This window comes from Polypterus senegalus, chromosome 1, assembly GCF_016835505.1.
Source record: "Polypterus senegalus isolate Bchr_013 chromosome 1, ASM1683550v1, whole genome shotgun sequence".
In the NCBI taxonomy this organism is placed as follows: Eukaryota; Metazoa; Chordata; class Cladistia; order Polypteriformes; family Polypteridae; genus Polypterus; species Polypterus senegalus.
The window spans coordinates 204,032,429-204,051,888 of NC_053154.1; the positions used below are offsets into that span (position 1 = coordinate 204,032,429).

Below are 19,460 nucleotides of genomic sequence, written 5' to 3' on the forward strand. Positions count from 1 at the left end.
ATGGGTGTAACAGAACAAGATGCGGAGGACAGAAAGATAAGGAAGAAGATGATCTGCTGTGGCGACCCCTAACGGGAGCAGCCGAAAGAAGAAGAAGATGGTGCAGAGATAAGCAGTCCTGGGCAACAACTGCAAAATCACTCATGGCTGATACACCTGAGTGACGAAGACGATAGCTGAATGGGGTGATACTCAGTTGCCTCTCACAACTGAAGAATTTCTGTCACATCTATCGAACTGAACATACTCCTGGCGGCTCTGTCGCACTGTGTGAGTTGTTAGACCATGTTCTCTGAACAAAATCACACAAAACACAATTTAGATGTATACAGGTAACTGGCACAACAAACCCACTGAAAGCAGTTCTTTTATGCCCTGCTATGTTTAACATGTTTTTCTTCTGTGAAGGGGGACAAATCAAGGAACACAATGTCAATGAGCAGGGTCCAATCAGAGAAGAGACACGTGAAAAGCACAAACGGAGCACGATGGAGTCAGCATTTTCACCCACGGAGTAATCAGAGAGTGATGGGGTCAGCGTTTCAGCCATCCACACTTAAATGCCATGCTTTCAGTTGAGTAAAAACTGAGACAAATGCAATGAGAAATATGTAACTATGGACAGGGCCTTGAACAGTGCATGAACACAAAACGGCATAAAGCAGCAATCACAAGAATAGAACGGTCACTGTAATCTTGCATTGATCACATTTAAATACACCAGCGATGCTTCTTCATTGTAATGAGCCATGTAACACACCAATACATGAACCCTGAACTGGATAAGCAGGTATGGGAAACAGAAGAATGAATGAATTCACCTTTATTTCTACAATTTCTTTTAAGGAAGAAACCTTACTTTCCCACCCTTGTTTTTTCTTCCATGCGTATTTACCTACATGAGCCCAGGTAGGGTTCTAAACATTGGCAGCTACTGGAGTGGCAGGAAATACTCCAGCTCTCCAGTCCATCATTGCAAGCATCATGGAAAGAACAACTATTTGCTTTGTTACTTTCTACTACTATCTTTAATGGAAAAGTCTGAAGGTGACAACTCAAATATCATTGAAAGAGCTCATTTTTAAAGGCTATATGAGGGGAAAAAACTATTTAGAAAAGCAACAGGGCTCCTGCACTCTAATTGCAAGAAATTCTGATGTTGTGAACTTTTTAAAAATGGCAAATTAGAAAACTTTTTCACTTTTAGTAACAAATGGAAAGCAATAGCATACACAGTACCTTAAGCGAGGAGTGGGGTAAAAACCTTGATCACCATATTGCAGTTTTGTTGTTGCATTTTTTAAGAATTTCAAAACACAATTTACTGACAGCTGTAGAAGCAACACATGTCACTGTGGAAAAGATAAGCATGTCAATGACTAAAACAGAAGTGACCAAACTGACACCAATGAATGACAAAGCAATGAAAATCCATGTGCAGTCAGAAAGAGCTGTGCCATCATTGACATGAATTCTCTACTGTAAAGAACTCCATCAGTTGAAGCTGTTTTAAGGTAATACACCACTTTACTGAAGCCAACTAAACAGATCAGTAAGAAAACTATTATTTATAGATGTTTTATTAAAAAATTCAACAAAACTAAACACTGTACATTGGTTAAGAGTTACTAAACATAAAAACACATTCATACTGTACAAAACGTCTTTTTTTCTTTCTTGCCACGACTTGAACACTCACACTTTTAGCTCTAAAATCATCCAGTGTAGCCAGCACTGCCCCCCGTGTGAGCTCTTAAATTATCCTGTACAGTGTGCTTTGACGTTAAGGCTGCACAGTTGAGCCTGCATATGTTCTGCAGTCTGTTTTCAATAAATAAATGAAATATGCCCGACACAACTTTGAATAATTAAAGTTCAGTCCTGTCCCGAGAAGCATCAAGTAACTCCTCTATCTCTCATTCATGAGAGACTTCAAGAAACCCAGGCCAGCTGGATTTGAAGAAAAGAAAAAAAAAGCAACACAAAAACAGCCACGACAAAGTGCAGTTGACCAAACAGTCACAGATTCCCTTACACAGTCCAAAATTTAAAAGAATGGAAGGAGTCTCTTAGCTCTGGAGAAATTCATGACCAGAAATTGAGCTGGTAGATTGCCCTTCATCTCAACCCTTACTCAATCATGCTCTCGAGGAATCCAAGAGTCTGGGGTCTTATTTATATGAATTGACTGTGTTATTAATACAAGGTTCATTCAAGATTCGCTAATTGCTCTGCTGGTAGCACTGCCATCAGTCTAACTCTTCATCTGTGGCAGACAGCTGCTCTGTGGTACTGGTGCCCTCATCCTCATCATCAGAGCTATACTGTTGTGACGCCGTGTGGAAGAGACGCATTAGCTCCTGAAACCTTTGAGACACCTAAAGGGAGTGAAGAAGAGGACAGTTAGCCAGTAAGTCACGTAGGAGTCTCTATCAAGAGGGAAGTCATACACTCACCTTTGTTCATAAATCAAACATACAGTATGCTTGCTCCTACACAATTACTGACACTGATGAATATAAAATAGACCTTAAGAGTATAATCAAAACCTCACAGTACTTCCTGAAAGTGGTAACACATCTAAATGTTTCTTCTTTATGCATCAAGCTGGCAGTGATGCTTCTGGAACAGACTCCACATATTTACACAAACTGATCCATGAGCTATGCTGGTACACCAAGACCGTGAGCACATTTCAATAGTACTGGCATAAAATTGAACTACTGTGATAACCATGTTGTGGTGGAGTGTAAAAAAAAAGTAGTATCGAGCGCATAGGCTAATAAATATTGTGTGTCATTATTTATAAAATTAACTTTACACTTGTTTAATTTTTAAATTGCAAGGAAGCTCTGTTGGCCAATCATTGCTTGGGGACATTTATGATGGGCCAGATCAATATAATGGACTCAAGCAAAAACAAAGATCTATAATTCAAGGAATGACAATTGGGATGGACAGAATAAGGCACCAATGAGAAGACCCTGATTTTGTAACTGGTACTGACTTTAATCCAACCAAAAAATTTTCCACCTTTCTTCATAAACTAGTTAGATTCATCCCATGCGGGGGATATTTTCTGGGCACTCTTACTGAACATCCTTGGGATTCTCTCAAGGCACCCTTTCTAGGATTTCTTAAATCTACAAAATGACCCTTTGAAACCGGCTCTGTGAAACTAAAAACAATTGTGTTCTCTTTGTGGACCTGAAAGCTGAGATACAGTTTGGCAAGCCAAAGCTGAGTGCCAGTAGTTGGAGTCTGCTGAGAAGCAGCCATTACTTCAAGAAGGGAACTTCATTAGTTAAACTCTTGGTTGTCTGTCTAGTCAGTCTTGAGTCTCGTCTTATATGCCAACATATATACTGTATGCAGCTATCATATTTCTGTAATCCTTGTGTTTATCAATAAATTGTATTATTCAGTTCCTTAAAACAAGCGTGCTTGAGTTACATTGACCACCTCCTTCAAAGAAAGGTAAGGTAAATAAAGCAGGAGCCTTATTTAGTCAATTACTGGCATTGCCAAAGGCAAAACTGAACACTGATCAACCAAGTTAAATCTTCCCTCCTTCCCACATTATTATGACATTTCCTGAGTGGTCAAGTTAAAATTCACCTTCATCAATCTACTTATAACCCAATGGTCTCCAACTTTCGTCCTGAAGCACTACTGTGGCTCAAGGTTTTCATTCTATGAGCCGACCCACCCATGAAGAAAGGTTAATATGGAGGGCAGGTTTGTGCACCCATTGGTCCAGTTATGCTGAAATACAGTAGGAATTGGATGAACTAAGGATGTCGCCTGTATTTACTGGTCCAAAGGTATATCAAAGAAGCTGATTACGACAAGATAATGACAGAGGTAATAAAGAAGTTCTCTCTCACTCTCTCTGCCATTCTCCATCTGGAAAAGACATCTCTCTCAGTGGCCACATTTAGACAGGCTGCATGGCCCAACAGAGATGATGACCTGAAGAGAGTCGACCAGACGTGTACTGACTCAAAACAATCAAGTGAAATTACATGTTTATATGGTGGCCAAAACTAGATGGTTTGCCAACAATCACGGTTGAACTTTGTTTGGGTATATTACCCATAATACATAAATGTGTAGCTCTTTCTGCTGCCTGTTCTTTTACTCTGTCTAACTGCCTGGTGTTACAGATGTGAAAGAAAAGGAGGAGGAAGTGCTGAACTACAGTAGCTGACAGTGTGGTACGAGAATGAGACTTCTGGTAAAGTCTACATAATAAAAAGTATAAAACGGAAAATGGGCTCACATAGGATAGTGCAGTGAACTCAACTTAGACCTTTTCGTTCTGTTTTTTAATAAATACTCTTTGTGTGAAAATAATACTGTATATCTGTCTCAATTTTAGAATTAAGGGCACAAGGTAAAGGATATTCCACCATAGGTGGAAGAAGGTGAATAAAATGGGGAAAAAGATGACAAGTGTGTATGTTAAAACTGGTTCACAATTTCTAAATATTTTCATATTACCAACAAAAAGTAATGTGTAGCAAAACAGGTTGCTGTGTTGGAAATAATCTGAACAGCAGCACTTTGTATTTTTGAAGAATGCTTGTATCATTTACAACTTTCATTTTCTGGTTTATTATTTGCACCTAAATCTTTACCACCGAGACCTGTAATTGTCAAAATACAATATGGAAGTACACTGTGCAGAATTTGACCTTAGTTTTGGGTTTTTCAACATACTGTTGTATTAAAAATTGTGCTAAAAAACTAAAGTTCTCTGTGAACCAAAATTCAGCTTCAAACCTCAGTTGACGTCTTATTGCCAAGCTGCTCAGATATTGACTGGAATGACTGCTGATTGGCCCCCAGCTGCTGGCAGTTGGTCAGGATGACTCGATCAGCTTCCCTGCAGCAAAGAGGAATATTAAATGAATATTCTAGCAGAAGATGAGGAACTGGAGAATTTTATTCTCACTTTACAATTACAATTTTTGTGATGATCTTTCAAAGAAGAAAATCCAGTTCAAAACATTAAACTTCCATTACTGTAATATAATCAAATGTGAAAAAGTCAAAGTTGTATATGCATGTCATAGTTTTATATTTAAAGGATAAGTTTGGTATTTTTCAAATTACAGTTATTTATTCATAATCATAGTATATATTAGATTGCTACATGAAATTAGGCTCTAAACTGAGGGTATTTTATAAATAAAAAAAAAAAAATATATACCCCACTCTTATATTTTACAATGAAGTTTGTGTGTACTGGGGTCCCATTGTAAAGAAAATCTTACCTAATATGTCCATTTTTCAAGCTAAAAATGTTATGGTGTATTTGTCACTGTCTTGACGTTACACATATTGTATACTAGCAAAATACCCGCGCTTCGCAGCGGCGAAGTACTGCCTTAACATTTTTATTAAGAATGAAAATTAAACCTTTTTAAACTGATGGAAAATATACCAATAATTATTTGTTAAGAATCTCCTTGTAAACCACATTTTCAGTTCAGCCCTCCGGTTGTAATATGACCAAGCTGTGCGTTGAGCTTACTCTTAAGCATGCAACATACAGTTGGCCATGTGAACAGTAATGTTGTTTCAAATCTCACAGCTTGGACTGCTGCTGTCATAATCGGTTTGAGTTTCATGGTTTGTTGCAATTACGACAGTATTTGCAGGACTTGTGTTGAAGTGACATTCGGCATCTGTCAAGCGTTGTAAGTATACAACCGGTTTCATCGATAACTTCACATCCAGCTTTTGAGAGTTTAAACATTCATAAACATCAAAATGTCCACTACTGAAATCGTCACCTGTGAGTCTAAGATGTTTAAGAGGCATTGACGGTTGTCGAAAGGTATAAAATATTTGGCCATTTTGGTACACTTGAAAGCGACAACCGAACAATTCAGCGGCAGCCATCAACTCACATGCAGAACCATAGGTGAAGGGCTTAAGCATTTCACTCTTCTAGTGCTCCTGTGTAGTATAATTATCTCCTGTACCGTCATCAATCCACACCTTGAACCTGTCACAGTCATTCAATACATAAGACACAATGTTCCTCCGGATATCAAGAGTGAGCCTGATATGGCCGTGCAATATGTCACAAAGAGAATGGAAAAGGTAGGTGCCATCTCCGGGCATGGAAACCACTCGGTAAGTGACAGTTCTTTGATCGATGGTGATCACCTCCATAGACATGTTAATGTGGGTACAGTTGGAACGATAAAGGAAATGGGTACCTGAACAATGTAAAGTAAGTCTAAAATACCTACACAATAACTATAATCGTAATAAACGAACAATGAAACAGAGGAGAAGCCGTGGATTAAATAAAAAGGCTGTTGTTATCAGCAGGGAGACGTGAATCCCGTGCCGAAGCAAGGAAGGGAATGTAAAGACTGGAGCAACGGACGGCCTTATATGGGCAGGCAGCCAACAACGTGGGAGGCGTTGGGATCAGGGACCCAACGCCGCTTCACACGGTGACTGAGCTGCAGGCTATGGACGTATATACTGTATGTACGTAAGTAGGATTCAGTTAGCGTTGGGAACCCGCGTACCAAATTTCTTGAAGATGGTCCCATAAGTAACAAAGACCGTTGAAAAGTTCAATATGGCGGGCCGACAGTGGCATCATACCACCGAAATAAGTACGTACATTGGTTTCGGTTAGCGCAGGGAAGCCACGTACCAAATTTCGTGAAGATGGGGCCATAAAGAAGAAAGTTCAACATGGCGGACGTTGTCGACCGTTATGACCGTTACGCATAGAATTTCTAAATTAAACTTGCTTAACTTTTGTAAGAAAGCTGTAAGGAATGAGCCTGCCAAATTTCAGCCTTCTACCTACACGGGAAGTTGGAGAATTAGTGATGAGTCAGTCAGGGAGTGAGTAAGTAAGTAAGTGAGTGAGTGAGTGAGTCAGTGAGGGCTTTGCTTTTTATTAGTATAGATTGCATAACAGTGTATCCATGTTGTTTTAAGAAGGTAAAAAAAAAATGCTTTTGTGAAATTCAGCCATTTTAAATGTAGACTGACTGTGTGCTTCACTTCATCAAACACCCCAATTTCATCTTCCTCCACTGCACCAGTCAGCTCCCCGTACGAGCATTCACATTAGAAAGTCACTGGCAAGTGACATTATTGAATGGTGATGCTCAGATATGAACTGCTGTCTCTGTTCGGTAGACAACTAGACAATAATAACCGAAAATATGTCAAACTTACGATCGCTTATATTCTTTCATTATAGGAGAACTTATTTCTTTATTGTGCTGCCAATGCCATGCATGCAATCAAGTGACAAGAAATGAGCAGACGTTATAGGCATGCATCCGTCCCATCCATCTATCTATCTATCTATCCATCTAGCTTCCTAACCTGCTTGAGCTACTTTACAAATTAAAAGTCCCAAAAATTATTCAAACTAGGGGGCTCCACTTGCTCACCCACCCCCGGGTTTGGTTAACCAGATATACAATTTAAAGAGATTGTTATTTTCATGGGAATTGTTACATTATTTTCACTTTTACTTTCAAACTTTAGTAAAAACAATATTTGGAATTAACTTTTCTTCAAGATCACATTGAATTTTGATTGTAAATACAGATTGATTAGTATCCGTGTTCGTGAATTTATACAAAAATATTGTCCTCAGTTCTGTTATTATGATATCCTTCGCAGGAGTGACTCACTATGCAGTAAAAAAATCAGTAACTGATTTATGGAGCTTTAAGCTACTCTATCACCTGCTCTGCCGGTTTTGGTTTCTTGTTTTTATCATGCATGCACATTTAAGGGTTGGGCTGTCATAACTCCAACCCATCACAGCAGCTGCAAGTAGTCAAATGAGCAAGAAGCATATAAATAATGCCAAGAATTTCTGAGAAAATGTATCATTTACAACAGTTTAGTTTTGATGCCTCAGAAACGCGTAAGGAACATTTTCTTATGTCCAAAACTTTGCTACTTCAAAGTAGACATATTCTGTAAGTTTTAAGGCTTTTCAGTTTATAATGCAGTTTCATGTAGCAAACTAATATTTACCATGATTGTGAAAAAATAACTTTGACTTGAAAGATTCCAAGCTTACCCTTTAATCATACGCCATTCATAACATATGCGGTGTGATTTGCATGTGATTCACCAACCTTGTCCAAAGGATGACTTTTTCTCCCGTGGCACTGACAGTAATGTTCTTGGCACAGACAGTAGTGTCCACACTGGTACGGGAATACGCCGAAGGACTTTGTGACTGAGAGGGGTTCTTCTCTACTTCTGGATCTCCTGACGTACCCTGGTTTTGCAAAGATGAATTACACAAGTCAAGGTGGCCTCCATGGAAGGCTGGGTCTTTACAAGCATCAGAAGCAGGACCCAAGCTTTGAACAGGCTCAGAATTGGAACACAAGTCAGATGGCAGCCTCTCTTCACAGTCTGTTCTTTTACTTAGTGTTTGTTCAACTGAAAAGTCTTCACTGTTCATGGTATTAGTAGCCTGAGCTTCTGCATCAGTTTGTGTTGCAAAAGGCTGAGGAATTAGGCTCAGGTTGTCAAGTTTCTCTTCTTCATTTACTTCTTTTTCAGAAACACCAAGAGGATTCTCATGTGTTTGTTGCTCCGCCTCCTGGGTGCAAATATCTAAAAAATTCAATTGTGTAATTGATAACAAAGTAAAATGAACAATGAAGACTAAAACAAAATAGTGAGTATTCCCTGCCCAGCAGAGATAAGTTGCCAACCTACCTCCATCCGTTAAATCCATTTGTTTATCACAGATTTTGGCTTCTAGCCGTGGGCTCAGGGGTCCACTGGGGCTGTCAGTACTGACCTCTGCTAGCTCTTTGTTTCTTAAACCCTTGACACAATAGGAAAATTAAATGACATGAAAAATTACTGACATGACACATGTTAACCGATACACACGGACTCTCCATTTTCGAATTATCTGTAATAATGTATAGAATACATAATAAAACAAAAAATGTACAAAGGATAGCCATAATTAATGGTTTACATAGTGTTCATTATTAACTTTACAGAAATGTCAAAACTTACTTGCTTTTCTAACATCACTAAATGAAATTAAATTTAACAAGAATTCCAATTTGCATATTCCACAAAGGTACAGCAGCCTTACTTTGCCAGGATGGCACCGTGGGCATGTTTTCCTTCTATGTCGACGCAGCTTTCCTTCCTGACCAAGCTCATGACAAATGCAGTCCTTTACCTCTGACCAGTCACCATCCTGCAAAGAAAGCATTCAAGTTGAGCTCCACTTGTCGATAACGCCAGGACCACTGAAAGGCCTGAACGGTGAATGCACAATACTGAGGACTGTAGCCTAACAAAGTACAGATTGTATTTTGGGTGTTTTTGCACTTTTAATTGTTTCCTCTTTTCTCAAATATCTTAAAATTATGAATTCTGAAAAAAATGGTAAAATGTAAAAATGAGACTTATTTACAATGAAGGAAAGTCAATCAATATAATTCAGCACTTGAAAGACGCTGTTAATTGAATCAATTTTGATGGGATTAAAGTTAGGACTAATCTAGTATGAGAGGGAATTTCTGGCGTTTTATTATGTTCCTAATTTGAATGTGATACATTTTTGTAGTATCTTTTGAACAATTTTTAATGAGTTTACATTTGAACAAAGATATTTCTACCATGTAGCTTATCTACCTGCACTTATGTAAACTGTTTCAGCAATATTATTTATGAACGATTTATAATACTCATGCTAAGATGTTGTAGAAAAAATACATTTTTTTCATTCACAACATAGTGGATTTCCAAATTCCTTTGAAGATTAGATGCAGACTATTGGACTCTGATTTGCTTTCTATGTGTTATGCATTAAATGGTTTTCTCCCCAGAACAAATACTAAAGATTCAGATTAGCAGACATACTTGTTAATGGCAATATGACCCTCATCTGACATTGGAAAAGCCTGAATTCACTGCGGCATAGACACACAACAAAGTGTTAAAAGTGACATATACTGGATTGCTGACCCATGTTAACCTGAATGTGTCTTGTCATTGAACCCCCAACTTTGAATAGCTTGGTCAGATGAGATCTTGTGACTAAGTGAGCTCACTCCTGCATGCTGAATTCTGGATTCATTCTAAACGTAATGTACTTGTGGCAAGAGTTGGTACCTTGATAAAAAACCTATTTACAAATGGGCACTACTGCAATGAATAGATTCACCTGATCAACAATGTTTACGTGTCTTGCAGATCTTGAATGTTGTTCTGCTTACGTCATTGAGCCAAGTGTTTGGTATAAAAACGAGCCTACGTTCATATGCTACCGGCATCAACTGATTTTAATAATAACCTGTATGAATAATCCTTGAACTAATTAATTTTTTTTCTAGTCCTCCTATTAGCATTATGGGGAAAGAAGACTTTCCCAAACCTTTAAATGTCAAAGATTTGTATTCCTTAACTCACTACCACTGTAACATCCCAGCTGAAAACAGAGGAAGCTGGTTGAGTTGCTGGCTGCCTCCCTCTATCCTTGACAAGGTCTGAAGAGTTGTGTGGTCTAACATGTCTCTTTAAGCACAATAGTTATAGCCTACTCCTAATTTATTAAAGTAAATACTGACTGATATTTGTATAGGTCCTATTACTCTCCATTGGCTCTACTTAACAATGGTCCGTTCACAAGTAGAAGACTGCAGTTGACTAGATGTTATTTTCAATTTTTGCAATGAATGTATCACTACCATGAAAAAAAAAAACACAATTGTTTTTTCAAATAAAAAACATGACAGTACATTAATATGTCTCATTGAAAACCACTTGAAATGAGAGTTTTGCCTGAACACATATGATACATTGCTAGCCATTTAGCTATTTAAAAATCATTTTCTCCTAACATGATTTTGCCACTTACTATGTGGTCAATTAGATAGAAAGAGCATATACAACCAAGTGAAACACCTTTAATCAGAATATATTAAATTTTTTTACAAAGTTTTTCTTTTTTTTCTTTTAATCGATGGGATTGGTTGAACACCTCAGCAGTGATTTTCCAAGAATAAATGTTAGGTTTGCTGACTCTCTGAGTCTTTTTCAAGTTTAATTTAAATCCAGCTGGAGAGGTGAACTAGCTTGCTTCTTTTACTTATGCAATGTATGATTATCCATACTATTAGGAATGCACTAATAAATGCCATACATTGATCATATGTCTAAAATAAAAACTGTTTTTGACATATACAATTGTTCAGAAAGGTATATACACTGCTTGCCTGCATTTTTCATGGAACCCATTACTAGAAATTATTCACACTACCAGATCATTATTTGAAAAAATGCTGCAGTAAGTTAAATTTCATATTTTAGCAATGAAGCAACAACATCTATCCTTTAGCTGAATTTAGTAATTAAAACAAGACATTTACACTACTCTGGATTTGCATTTAGAAAAAGATAAGCAATGCCTTGTCATTGTTTGTGGATCCAAGATCTTTCCTCCTCTTGCTTCGTGGCCCTGAGATCTTAACAGGCTCTTCCTCCTCTTCTAAATCTGGGAGTGTAACCTCCTCAAAACCATCAAACTCGTACTCTTTGTCTTCAGTCCAGGTGACTTCTTCAAACTGCGAAGGACTTGAGGGTGGAGGGTGTAGATGGTCAAAAAAGAGAGAGAATTCTTCTTGCAGGTGATCATGGCCCTTCAATAGCTGCCACATTTGTAATTTAAGCTAAGGCAAAACATAAGGCAGGTAGTTAGTTAAACAAAATAAGGGAATGTTAACCAGGGGAACAATCAGTATATAAAAAAAAAATGTTGGAAAAATTTGCTCACCTCTTCAATATCAGCTGCCCCAAGATCGGGACCACTTTGTAAAACTCGCACTATCTTCTGATAGTGGGAGGGGTTCTCCCCAAAACAGATCTCCAGCTGACGAAGAAACTTGCGGCTTCGCTCAAAAGCCTGTTGCTCTGCAAACTAAGTCATAGTTGATTAGCTGTTAAAAAAAATCACTGTACGCCAAATATTGTTTATAATGTCTTGAATTCCATAAGTTCCAATTTAGACAAAAAAGATGATGAATTAAATCTAAAGTTAGCTTCAACATTCACATATAAAAATCAATTATCAGCTATAGTAGACTGTAGAGATCCTTAAAATTTCAGCAAAAAGTCTATAATCCCTTCCACAGTGTAAAGCATCTCAAAGATCTAACCAGAAAAAAACACAAGTCCTTGAATAACTTTTGCTAGATAGTCAAAAAGTTAATGTCATCACCAACACTACACCAAAAAAAGCTCAGTAACAGACCAAACTCACATTTGATTAAAAATTTTTGCCAAACAGAAATTTAAATCATATAGGCTATCAAAACTAGACGCATTTTGTACAGTTTAAGAAAATTATATAATACTAGCTCATGTAGTAGAGCAAAATTGCTAGAAACCTTTACTTGCAGTTAACAGATGATAAACATTTATCCAAACTTTTAAGAATAGGCGATATCATATGATAATTCTGATATCACAGAAATGTTTCAATTCATCCACATTTAAATACCTGTATCCAGAACAGGGTTGCAGTGAGCCAGTGCCCATGCACAGAGTACAAGGCAGAAAGCAAACCAGAAGAGGCATCAGTCAAATTCAGGGTACACACGCCAACACTCCCTCATGTTGCCCACTTTGGGGTGTTTGTATAATTTAAATGGAGGTGTCCATTTCCGTTTCACAGGCAGCTTTTTCATAGGCTAATCTACTGTAGGCTGAGGAGTGTTGTTTGTATATTTGCACATTTTTTTTATTATTACACTTTGCTTTAATGAAAGTTTGAGGCCACAAAGGTAATAAAATGATAACAAAGGAGAATGAAAATGCTTACCAGTCCACACTCTAATGCTTGTTCTGGCAGTAAAAAGGCTGCAAAGTCACGGAGAAGTTCAGGGAAGTCTTGAAGAACTTCACCCAACTGGCCATACAAGTCCACAGCTGTGTGGGGCTCTTTACTTGTTTCAAATTCATACAGTACCTGTAAGAACTCTTCCATCTTGCCAGGGATATTACGAAGAGAATCCCGAACCTGTTGAAACATAGAGTAAGAACAGCTTGCTAAAAGTCAGATTAATTCTATTTTATGCAGCATGATAATGTTAGCCCTAATTCCTCACATTAAAAGCACCCTAGTTGAACAGAGCTGTCTGCGTGGAGTTTGCACGTTCTACCAGCTTCAATGTGTCAATCATCTCTCACTGCAAAAACCATAGTAAAGGTTGACTGGCAACATAAAACTCGCCTTGAATGAGGTGGACTGCAAGCGGCTCAGGATTGGTTTCTGTTTTTAACACGATAAATGAAAATAAATTAAATGTTTGATCATGAAGGATTTATAAATTAATAATTATTTTCATCATCATTGTTCCAATCACTCACAAAAGGCTAATTCAATGCTGCCTTTTCAGTAAGAGAAGAAAGCCACTTGCCATAATAATACAAAACTGTTTTCAGCCTGGACAGCTTGCAAATACTGCATGTTAGTAAAAACAAATATACAGAAATGTTCATAATATCAATTATTGTAGAAATCATCTCAATGTATGCTATTTCAAAAGCTTAATTCATTCATCTTCAGAATGCACTCATTCCAAAAATGCAATGTCAAATGTAAGACCCGACTTTAGACCAGACATCAGGTTACTGCATGGCAAACTTTTACTAACTCATTCAGGACAAGCTTAGAGGTGGCAATCAACTAACAGCAGGTTGATGGAAGAAACAAGAGCACCAAGAGAACCCTATATGAACATAGGAAGAATGTGTAAATAACTTAAGAGGCAGCACTTGCACTTGATTTGAACCTTAAACTGTTAAATGTATGGTATCAAAACTAAACACTGCATAACAATGGCAATTAAAAATGATTCAGTTTGTTACAAATGTGTTATTTCTTTCATCATGCACAACATCTTTTATTAATGGCAGCTATTTCTCTAAAAATATTTAACCAATATGAACTACCTAGAGTAGACTTTCATCAAGCACAAATTACTTGTAGATTTAGTTCACAAAAACAAACTCTATACATAAATTGAGTTAACAGTTTGCTTTCCAATAAAAGTAAATTAAATGTAAGTGTTTTAAGGTGCTTGGTTTTGCATTCAGCATATAAAATAAGGAATCAGAAATATCTGTGAACAAACGTGTGATACATAAGAAATAGGATAAGGCCCGTTTTCCTGATAACACTGTAGCAATGCATGCTCACCCTGTTAAGATAGGTCTGTGCAAAAGCCAAATCTTTATGATCTCTTAAGGGATCTTTTTCCAGTATATCCTCATCATACAAAAGTAACAGCTTGGAGGCATCTTTGCTAGCTCGTACACGTCTTCTCCTTCGGCGAGAGTTGGAGGGAGCCCTGCCTCTTCCCGCACACCTTCCACTTTCACCTGGAAAAGGAAGAAAAGAAAATCAAATGAGCATATAACAAAAAAAAAGTTTCAAAGATTTAAAGATAAAAATAATTGATAATTCTGAATTAAATATATATATATATATATATTTTTTTTTAATAAGATCTTGGAGGCGACATTCACCTTGATACCATATATTCGTCTTTGTACAACACAAGGCACCAGAGGCTTACTGAAAGTTTGTTTCTGTTGCAACTTTGTGGTAAAATATAATTAAATATAAAAATATTTGGCCCCATTTATATTTCAGTAAAAAGATTGGTGAAAGCATGTGTTTATTGATAGAAACTGAACTTATTTTCTGCCTAAAGCCATTAATATTTATCATTGGAAAACATCAAAATGAAATGACATTCATTATAATCCTTCACGATTCTGTGGGAAGCATATTATTGCTTTACTCTGCTTCACTGTTTGCTGTGGCTATCTACTGTATTAGCTCACAAGCAGTATTGTTCTTGTACGTACCCCATTTCACTTTCAAAGTTAACTACTGCAGCAGTTGGCAGACAAACGTCTTATGTGGAGCTGCGGAAAGTACAAACACATGTGACCATTGCATGAGGTGTAACCAAATGTTTTGGATTTGACTTTGTTCATATGCATTGTGGTGAGATATCTTTAATCCTATCTTCCCAAGCATGTTGATGCCAAAATTGCTGCCACATTCTATGTTTTTATTACAGATTGGTTCAGTTTATCAAGAGACTTTGATTCTCACAAAAATGTACATAATCCATACCATATTTCTGCAAGTGTTGTGACACTATGGAGAATTTTTTTTTTATTATTATAAAGTACAGCCCCTATCTCCTCACCAATAGACTGCTTTATAAATCGATACAATTTTTCTGGCTTTGTTTATTTGGTTGTACATTTCAAAACATTTCAATTTTCACATGACATTGGCGAGTCTCGCATTTCCAAAGACACAACACTCGTCTGTGAGGTAGGTCACAGATGGGAGATTTCTAGTGAAGGCGCTGTTACTATATACTTGGCAACACGTTTATCAGCTTTATTATAGATTAAACAGACATATAAATATGATTCATATGTATGATATAACAATTACATAAAAGCAGAAATGATGAGCTTCTCAACAATATATGACACTTGCACATGCATTTAGTAATACACGAGGGAGGGATTTGGTATCTTGTTATGCCTAGCGAATAATCATTTTGTGTTGTGCCTATGGACAAATGGAATGGGTTTCCGCTGTAGTGTATATTTATGACAGACGTCCATATGATGTATGGTGTAAAGCTCTAATCTAAAAGAAAGGGACAATGTCACAGGAGGTAGATAAACACTGATAAATAAAAATAGCACATCCTCATAGTCATTTTTAGTTCAGTTTAGTTTTAGGTTTTGTTTTTCTTTTGTTTCCATTAATTCCACATTTCTTACACACTTATCAACTTATGGTGTTCCCTAACACTGTATAAGGCCACTTCAGTTAGACTCAAAGACACTCAATGCAGTTATCATTGACAATGGCTTTAGGAATTGACTTGATGCATTTAACCAATAAATTCTGGTAATCCATGGGCTCAGACTATGATTAACAAAAAGACAACAAATGATGAGAAGCAATATTATTTTGTTAAGTCAAAAGACAGCAATGTGACTTTTAACAAATTATTATGCTGGCTTAAAATTTGTATGTACAAACAGGTCAGTAGAAAATTATGCAACATTTTATTTGTGTTCTGAAATGTTTTCCTTTTCCACCGCAGCATGCCACATATTGAAGTATTTACCTAATACAAACTGAACCAACAGAAGCATGCTTCGAACTCAATAAAACACACACACACAGGCATTAATTAACAAAAGCATTTCTTTTTGTAATCCTGTTGTAATCTTATTGTTTTAAATTGTATTTCTGTGTTTACGGGATTCCTCGAGATGTTAAAGTGTGCAATGTCAATTATACTCTATGAAACAATGTTTTATTGTTTGACAGTGTGGTATATGGCCGGCAGTTCATCCCGGCCAATACTCCCAGGCCGCCAGATAGAGCCCTCCCTGCAGCGTGGAGGTGTCCTGAATGCCAGCAGGGAATCATGGACAATGGAATTTTTCTTCCCAGCCCAGCTGGATACTGTGGGGGCCGCCAGGGGACGCTGCAGGGAGGCCCAGGGATTTGTACTTTCCATATAGCCCGGAAGTAATTCACCATCACGGGAACGGAAGAGATGATATACTTCCGGGCTGAAGAAAAGAGGAGTTTTGATCTGACCCGGAAGTGCTAAGAATCACATGGACTGGAGGATCAGAAGCACTTCCGGGTCAAGGACTTTAAAAAGGACGGTGGGAGATCCCAGCGTTGGGCCGAGTTGGGAGGAAGGGTGACTGAGCTGCTGGGAGGTGTGGAGGATTAGATTATTGTTTATTGAGAATTGTATTGATATATTATAGTATAGTGGAGGTGCATTGTGCACTTTATTGTATAAATAAAACAATTATTTGAACTTTTATCTGGTGTCTGGTCTGAGGGTTCAAGGGGACGACAGCACCCCCTATCTGTCACAACAGCTAGACTGCAGTTAAAAAATAGGGCAGCTGCATCATTATAGTACAATTTCAATCAATGGCAAAGCAGGGTACATGGGAAGAATTCCGCAGAGATGTATAGGAGAAATACAGAGCAAATCAGGAAAATCAAGTGTTAGGTGCAAGGAGAAAGTTGAAAGAGGAAAGTTAAAAGGAGGGATTTGTGGAAAGAAGAGGATGAGAAGAAGGAGGAAGTGAGAATATGGTAAGTAGAGGTCAAAATAAATAGAGATGGCAAAATGGAAAGGTATGACTGTACTACTCTTCAACTTATGGAGATAGCAGGAAGGAAGTAGAGCAGTGGATATGGTTGCTCTTATAGTATAGAAGGTACTGGGTATCAGTGCTGGAGGAAAGGGGAAAAGTAAAATAACTGTAGTACATAACATTGGGAACTGAGCCATACATTCATCATCAATAGTGTATAAAAATGTACCAACAGAGTGCACAGGATGGTCAAGAAACATGAACACAGTTTGGAACAAGTACAATTTGATGTTGTAGGAAGCACACAGGATGGACGGGCGTCCTGACCAGCAGTCAGGAAGATCCTTTACCTGGACAGGAGGCCCTGAGGGAACGTAAAGGCACCCTGGTTGGATTTAACACCTTCCCTCGCAATGAAAGATGAAGACAAGGAAGGACTGTCCCCGGAGAATGTTCATTTCCCCCAGGCACTAGATGGCAGCAGACCTCCCTATCGGTGCCCATTCAGGAACCAGCACGGAATACCGGGAGTTGTAGTCTGGCAGCACAGCCCTGCTGGGGTCCGGTGGTGCAGCAGAGAGATGAGGTCCATAAAATATGGGACTTTTATATGACCCAGAAGTACTCCATTGGGCAGGTGCCCTGACACAGGAAGTACTCCCGGGTCATTAATAAAAGGGTTCGCACTCCCTTAGCCAGGCAAGTCGGAGCAGGGAGGAAGTAAAGCAACACTTGACTGGAGGAGGGTAGTGCGGTGGTGAGAAGAAGGTATTGTGGACAGAAAAATCTGTGTTTGTGTGACAGATCCATCTTTTATTTGAACCCGGGACTCTTAGTGTGTTCGTGTTCAGGGTTTGGGTTCGCTGACAGCCCAGTTCTTTCACACTGTCATACCAGGTGAAAATGTACACGACCATCAGAGGTGTAAAATAACGAAGTACAACTACTTTGTTATTACAGTAATCCCTCCACGATTGCGGGGGTAGCGTTCCAGAACCCCCCGCGATAGATGAAAATCCGCGAAGTAGAAACCATATGTTTGTATGGTTATTTTTATATATTTTAAGCCCTTATAAACTCTCCCACACTGTTAACATTATTAGAGCCCTCAAGACATGAAATAACACCATTTAGTCAAAAGTTTAAACTGTGCTCCATGACAAGACAGAGATGACAGTTCTTTCTCACAATTAAAAGAATGCAAATATATCTTCTCTTCAAAGGAATGCGTGTCAGGAGCAGAGAATGTCAGAGAGAGAGAGAGAGAGAGCCAAAGCACCACGATAAAGCGGCATTTTTTAGAGGAGCTTCGGTACCCCCTAGGGGAAACAGCCTCTGTGCAAACAGCCCCTCTGCTCACACCCCCTCCGTCAGGCGCAGAGAATGTCAGAGAAAGTGAGAGAGACCGAGAAAAGCAAACAATCTAGCACCGCACGGGAAGCATATCATATATCATTGAGGAGTTTTAGTTAATATGTAATACGTGTTCTGATTGGGTAGCTTCTAAGCCATCCGCCAATAGCGTCCCTTGTATGAAATCAACTGGGCAAACAAACTGAGGAAGCATGTACCATAAATGAAAAGACCCATTGTCCGCAGAAATCCGCAAACCAGCGAAAAATCCATGATATATATTTAGATATGCTTACATTTAAAATCTGCGATGGAGTGAAGCCGCGAAAGTCGAAGCGCGATATAGCGAGGGATTACTGTATACGTAAGTACAATTTTCAGCTATCTGTACTTTAATTGAGTAAATTTCATTCAGGGGTACTTTTACTCCACTATATATTTTTGTTAAATAGCATACTTTTTACTTAATTTTCCAGCAAGTCCCTGTTACTTGTTAACACAGACCAAATAATTATTAATTCATACAGGAGACCTATCAGATCTGTGTTGTTAAATTAGGTTATACTTCAACATTGTTCTGGCACAGCCAACATCTGCCTACATCATTCAAAAATAAAAATGCCATAGCGCCTTACACTGCTTATTCATTCCCATGCTTCCCACCCACTGTTTAGACATGAAAACTGAATGTGCCTTTTCCCCAAGTTCATATTTGAACATTATGTTCAAATTTGTAAAATGCAAAAGTGACTAATAAATAATACAGTGTCTAATGTGCCTGCAAGCAGTGAAAGAAATTTTTGCCTTCAAGAAATATCCTTCAAATTAAAGAGCCATGTTGAGGCAAATGATTTTTCCTGACCCAAAAAGTGGCATCTTTCTAA

At 38.1% G+C, this 19,460-nt stretch overlaps 1 protein-coding gene across 2 annotated transcripts in view; it reads right to left on the reverse strand.

The window, feature by feature from the left end:
* Positions 1–1,576: 1,576 nt before the first annotated feature.
* The window catches only part of LOC120538167 (GON-4-like protein), a 141,189-nt gene continuing 123,305 nt past the window's right edge, over positions 1,577–19,460 (reverse strand). For both annotated transcript variants that reach the window (XM_039767611.1, XM_039767606.1), the window contains exons 23-31: positions 14,249–14,430; positions 12,869–13,066; positions 11,822–11,965; positions 11,457–11,717; positions 9,134–9,241; positions 8,740–8,851; positions 8,145–8,634; positions 4,786–4,888; positions 1,577–2,378 (exon numbers count right to left, since the gene is read on the reverse strand). In XM_039767611.1, the coding sequence (XP_039623545.1) occupies positions 2,250–2,378; positions 4,786–4,888; positions 8,145–8,634; positions 8,740–8,851; positions 9,134–9,241; positions 11,457–11,717; positions 11,822–11,965; positions 12,869–13,066; positions 14,249–14,430 (1,727 nt within the window). In that variant the 3' untranslated portion in view covers positions 1,577–2,249. The remainder of the gene's footprint in view (positions 2,379–4,785; positions 4,889–8,144; positions 8,635–8,739; positions 8,852–9,133; positions 9,242–11,456; positions 11,718–11,821; positions 11,966–12,868; positions 13,067–14,248; positions 14,431–19,460) is intronic.